Consider the following 6,497-nt stretch of genomic DNA (forward strand, 5'->3'; position numbering starts at 1 on the left):
TTGGCCTCTCCGACTTCTTCGACATGGCTTACAGCTCGTGCAGGTTCCCGTCTACGCATGCCCGGTGCTGGCAATACCGCCGCGTGCCTTCGTCCACGACGTGTCCCCGGGCCTGACAAGCCTGGTACGGCGCTTCGCCAACTTCGTCTTCGTCCGTCTACGCATGCCCGATGCTGGCAACACCGACGCGTGCCTTCGTCTACAATGTGTCCCGTGGGTTGGCAACCCCGGCGCGACGCGTCGTTAACAATGTCTTCTTCCGGGCGCACCACTACTTCGACATCACTGCGCGCATGACTGACTCGGCGCCTCCTTGCGCCCGCGGCTCCACGGCGACTTCCTCGACACCGGCTACCCCGACTCGACATCGACCATGGCATTCTTTGCACGGCTACCTCGACCATGGCTACACCACCTACGCTCTCGGCTACTTTGACAAACGGCACAAAGGGCTACCGTCTTGCTTGATCAACTTTGTCGGTTGCCACTCCAGCCACGACTCCGTGATGCGTTACGACTGTGGGGGGGTGTCCGTCGGCTTGCCTTCGGATTCTTCTCCAGTCTCACCGTCTGCGTCGCTACTGTTGTGACTGCGGGGGATGTTGAGTAACGTGATTGTATTAGGAAACATAGGATAAACTAGGAAGTATATTGGCTTGTCTTGTACTTAAAATAGATCATGTACTCCTATATATATGTCCACGAGACTCAAGCAATACAACGAATTATTCCACCAATCCCCTCTCTCCCTTCTAACACTTGCAAATCCGGATCGAAGTGGGATGCTTAGTCTGAACCGACTCGGCAAGGAAAAACCGACTCGGATCAGAGCCCAGCCCCTCTTGTCTTTATATACACCATCGAGCCGGCTCATTGGAAAACACCACGAAGCGTTTACGCTAGCTGTAGATCACGAGATGGCGCGCCCGCTGCTCCTCTCCGGTGGACCCATCTACGTCCCGCCGCGTCAGGCAGCAGCGGTCGGCCACGCCGTCGCCGGTGTCGCCGACGACAAGTCAGGCCCGGCCTACCAGCGGCGGACCTGGGACGCGCTGAGGGCCAGCATAACCGGCCACGTCAACAAGGCCACGCCCGCCAACATCCGCCACGTCCTGCCGGAGCTCCTTGCCGAGAACCTCGTTCGCGGGCGCGGCCTGCTCTGCCGCGCGCTGCTCAAGTCCCAGGCCGCCTGCCCGGCCTTCACCGACGTGTTCGCCGCGATCGCGGCCGTCGTTAACTCCAAGATCCCGGCCGTCGGCCGGCTCCTACTCGTCCGCCTCGTGGTGCGCCTCCGGCGCGCCCACGTCACTGGCGACAAGCACCAGCTGGCGGCCGCGGCGATGTTCGTCGCCCACCTCGTGAACCAGGGCGTGGCGCACGAGCTGCTGGCGCTGGAGCTCGTCGAGATGCTGCTCGCCGAGCCCACGGACGACGGCGTGGAGGTGGCTGTCGGGGTCGTCACGGAGTGCGGCGCGTGCCCCAGAGAGGTCGACGCCGTGTTCGACGCCCTCCGGAGCATCCTCGTCGATGCCGACGTGGACCGGCGCATCGGGTTCTTGATCGAGGGCCTCTTCGCGGTTCGGAGAACCCAGTTCCGGGGGCACCCTCCCGTCCGCCCAGAGCTGGACCTCGTCGAGCAGGAGGATCAGTTCACGCATCAGATCGAGACCCCCCTCGAGGACAGCCATGTCAAGCAGCTCGACCCCGAGACCCATCTCGACGTGTTCAAGCCAAGCGCCACCTTTCTGCAGGACGAGGCAGCCTACGAAGACCTCAAGCGAAGCATGCTAGGAGACGATGGCGAGCACATTGAAGAAAGCGAGCCCAACGACGACGACGACGACTTCCACAGGGAAGACATGGAGATGGAGGTGATCAAGGACGAGACGGCCACCAACCTGATCAACCTCCGGAGGACGATATACCAGACGATCATGTCGAGCGCCGGCGCCGAGGAGGCCGGGCACAAGCTCCTGTCCATCGTGAGGCCGGGCCAGGAGGCGGAGCTCTGCGCCATGCTCGTGGAGTGCTGCAAGCAGGAGAGGGCGTCGTCCAACACGAGGTTCCACGGCCAGCTCGGGCAGCGGCTTTGCCGGATCAGCCGGGCGTACCAGGCAGGCTTCGAGGCGTGCTTCGCGCGGTGCTACGCGGCGGCGCACCGCATTGGAACCGACGAGCTGCGGGCCGCCGCGGGGCTCTAATTTGAATCTGACTCGTTGGAATTGATAAATGCATGCAAGGGTGAGGTTGATATGTTCAGTCCGTATACTGCAACCTTGGTGGAATGCTTTGCGAAAGCCCGGACGATTGATGGTATCCCTTTTGAGTTTTGTCCCAGGAAAGCTAACCAGGTGGCTCATCATCTTGCAAAACATGCTTATGATAATCAGTTAGAGTTTAGTTGGGAGGGTGATCCACCATCCTTTTTATTGCCTTATGTTTTACATGATGTAACCCTGTTGACAAAGCAATAAATCATCGAGAGGCTTTCCCACTCCAAAAAAAAACATTAACTTGCTCTCTCTCATCTTCAACTATCATATTGTGAAGAATCACACATGATCGCATGATCCTCCCAACACTCTTTCTCTGCTATAGTCATGCAGGTCGGCGAACAATGGTAAATCGGGACTGCAATACCCCAAAAGCATGCTCCACATCTTTCCTTGCCCCTTATTGTGCTTGGCAAACAACTTATGTTTCTCTGTTTGGGGAAGTAGTATGGTCTTCATAAAGGCAGCCCACTCTGGGTATATACCATCAGCAAGGTAATAACCCATGCTATACTCATTTCCATTGACTGAAAATTGAACTTGAGGGGCTTCTCCTTTCAAGGCATCAAAAAACTGTGGGGACTGGTTGAGCACATTAAGGTCATTGTTGGACCCAACAATTCTAGAAAGCATGCCAAATACGAAGTTCCTAGGAAGCAACGGCTTCTAGGATCATTGTTGGCACTCCATAATCGCCACGGGTGAATTGCCCCCTCCATGCTAAAGGACACTTCTCCCACCGCCAGTGCATACAATCAATACTTCCTAACATTCTGGGAAAACCACAAGACTCGTAGGGCCGTCCCTAGAGTTTGAGGGGCCCAGGGCGGACTCCAAGAGTGGGCCAAATGGTTGCGTTGGAGAAAATAGGAAATTCATACTTTGATATGGAAAAAATCTTGTAAAGCCATCCTATGATATAATTTTCTGTTATAAATAGTACTCCATCTCAAATTGTCTAAATACATCCGTATGTAGACAAATTTAAGACAATTTATTTGAGACAGAGGTTGTATTTGATAATACTAGGTTCTAATGCCTCGATAATATTGACATCTAATTGCTTTAGATTATCAGTAGTGTCACTCCTAAAAATAAATTTATTCATAACCTCCTTCTAACCTAGGCAACATGTTTGTAAAAACAAAAAAGAGCACACCTCAACTTTGGAGTAAATTAGCAGCAATTATGTTGCACTGCGTTCGCCCGCTCCGTCCTCCCTGTGTGACGGGAAATGAAGCCATGGGCCCTGAGCGAGTGAAGATTGCTAGATTGATCCCGCAAGGAAAGAAGAAAAAGAAGAAGACCGCTAGATTGGGTTTGAAGAATTGAAGAAGCAATCAAACTAACAGCAACGGGAAAGGTCCCTCCCTCAGAAAAATAAAACAGCCACGGCTCGACGCAAACACGTGCACATCCGATCTGTATTCTGGAACGAATTGAGCTATGTGTGCTTTTAGAGCATCTCTAGCAGACTCCTTCAAATTGCAAACTGCAAATCTAGGATACGAGTTGGAAAAAGTGCATTTTAAGGGTTCATTTTAGCTGCGGCCGAACAGATACTGTAAAACAAACTATAAAACTGGAATAAAGAGCTCCTTCCTCCAGTCCGGCCGCTGCCGCCCCTTCCCCCAACCGGCCACACCCTATAATGAATTCTGTCTCACTGTCGCTGCCTTCGGTGGTGGCTTCGCACCAGCTTTGTTAGGCATGTAAACCTCCCTGTAAGTATATAGATATAAACTAATTTGGATGAAAATAACAAGAGAGATAAATTTGAAAACAGAAAGTTGTTAGATTCACAAAAATCACTTGGCATTCTTAGAACAGCCAATATGAACCATACTGACCATTTGTGTCAATTTTACCATAAGTTTGTAACATCTATTTTGTCTACTATATCACAGAAGAAGTATGCGCTCCTTTTAAAACTTTGAAGTTGTATTGACAGTCATATTATCTCAACGAATTAACTCTGGAGTTGCGTCTATATATAGCATTATAATCTATAGTAAAATCTCTATAGATTATTACATATACATCAATACATTATATGTATTATAGAACATGAAGTGTTCTTACCCAGTGAAACATGTGGGTCAGATAATTGAGGTACTTCGACATTCACATCAACGGCTGCATCTTTCTTTTGTAGCCAAGCCGTTCGTTGCTTCTTTAGGTATTCTGCTTTCTCATTTGATAGCTCAGCATACCAACCTTGACCTGTTTGTTTTCTCTGTCCGACTATTTTTTTTATCAAGTTGAAGATCAGCACTCATGGAGTTGTAGTTACACAGGCTACAAAAGGACATGACCTCATAAGTCACGATGATGATTAAATGGTCAATCAACATAGTAGGACCGAAAGGTTACGAACAAACCATTTATACGTCTGTAGGTTTTGTCACTCGGATGAGTACATTGCACAGACCTTGACGAAGAAGCAGGCGCTTGTGCTACCTGGTCCGTGGCAACACTTTCCAGAGCTGCAACCTTCTTTTCCTGGCGGGCTAAACGATGCTTCTGGAGAAATTATGCTTTCTTCTCGTCTGACATTTGGGCATACCACACCTGACCAGTGGCCTTTTTTTGTTGGAGATGGGGAGCTCCATTCCCCTCTGTCGTTGTGTTTATTAGATCTTTAAACGGGGCCCTAGCATACAATGGATATCCAGGTGGATAATTGTTCTCCATCTGCAATATTAAAATTAGAAACGATAAATAATGTGGGAACACATAAAGGCTGCCCAATTTGGTGAAGAAAAGCAACTGAAAAGCACACAATGTCTGCTCTCACTGGTATTCCACCTTCAGAATTTATTTGGCCGAAACCTATATATGTAGCTCCTATGCATGGTTCTGTGAAAATACCTTAAGTCGAATATTGATTTTCGTCTACGAAATAGTGTGTTACTGAATATAGCATAACAATTTATTCCCCAAAAATATATGTTCGATTACATTTGTTTGTTCGCCAGTTTAAACAATAACTTGCTGGTGTAAGGAAAAATGTGCTGATGTAAGCTTTGTAAGTATATGTCAATACAGTCTTTTTTGTGAACGATGATCAGGAAATATCCATTGCATTGGATAGCTTAGAACTGAGAGTAAAATAGCACCCATAGGCCATGTATATTCAACATGCACGAAGTTGAACATACTCTGAACCAGTGACACTGAAAATTCAATTTTGTTTCAGAAATCTGCATGCTGCTGCCGGACAGTACCTGGGCAACGACGCAACGTGTCCTGCCGACGCAGGGCAGAGGCGCCGCGGATCGGCGACGGAGGGAGGCGCAGGTGACGGCCGGGATTACGGCGCCGGAAGTGGACCACTCTGCTGGTCGGCGATGGGCGAGACGACGACGGCAAAGCAGCCGTGCAGGGAGGGGAGCGTGGCGCCTCTCGTGCCCGTGCTCGATCTGGATGGCACCCATGGCGCAGCACGATGTGGAGCAAGCGGCAGGAGAAACGGGAGGCGAGGACGACCGGCGTGGATCCGGCGTCTCCATAGAGGCGGCGCTGCATAGAGACAGAGAGGGAGCTGGAGGTGAGAAAACATGGAGAAAGGAAAGAAGGAAGGAGAAGGAAAGGGAGAGAAGGAGAAGGCAGGGGAGGAGCGGCGGGCAGCGGGCTGGCGATCTACATCCTCTTGGACACGCCGCTGCTCCAGGACTTCTCCGTGGCCAACCTGAAGGCCACCATAACGGCCGGTGGTTTACCTGCAACCTGCCGGTGGTGGTAGTGTACATTGATTTCTTCTCCTTCGTCATGGTTGCCGCATCCAGCACCAGAAGATGGATCGGCGCCGCCATCAGATGGGCTCATCGGCCGCGGCAGTCCGCGGTCCAGTCCGTGGGGCAGCAGAGGATGATCCGCTGGGGCGGCGCGTGCACATGAAGGCACAGGTCGAGGCGGTGGCCGGCGGGGAGGTTGTAGGGAAGAGGTGGGGCGAGGTGTGGGGCGGTGGCGAAAACTGCCCCGACAGCGTGGTAGCGAGAGGGCAGAGGGCAACGACGTGTTCGTGAGTGATGGCATGGTGGGTAATTAATTAAGATAATGGTATGGTGGATAATTAAAGCATAAAACATGTTTAGTATGCTGGAGAGATGTATAGACCATCAAATCGCAGGTTTTGATGGTTAGAATGATTTGGTTCTTCGTCCTCTCGTGCTTTTATAGGTGTAGTAAATAAATAGATGCTCAATATTCTCTCGTGTGGGG

The 6,497-nt window shown here is 51.0% G+C and overlaps 1 protein-coding gene across 1 annotated transcript; it reads left to right on the forward strand.

Annotated features, from left to right (window-relative positions):
• Positions 1–917: 917 nt before the first annotated feature.
• Positions 918–2,201, forward strand: LOC119360430 (pre-mRNA-splicing factor cwc22-like). Its single transcript, XM_037626073.1, has one exon. The coding sequence runs from the start codon at positions 918–920 to the stop codon at positions 2,199–2,201; it is 1,284 nt and encodes a 427-aa protein (XP_037481970.1).
• Positions 2,202–6,497: the final 4,296 nt, after the last annotated feature.

The sequence above is a fragment of the Triticum dicoccoides genome, chromosome 2B (genome assembly GCF_002162155.2).
Source record: "Triticum dicoccoides isolate Atlit2015 ecotype Zavitan chromosome 2B, WEW_v2.0, whole genome shotgun sequence".
Lineage (NCBI taxonomy): Eukaryota > Viridiplantae > Streptophyta > Magnoliopsida > Poales > Poaceae > Triticum > Triticum dicoccoides.

Coding starts and splice junctions, on each gene's coding strand:
- LOC119360430 (XM_037626073.1), top strand. CDS start 918: ATGGCGCGCCCGCTGCTCCTCTCCGGTGGACCCATCTACGTCCCGCCG.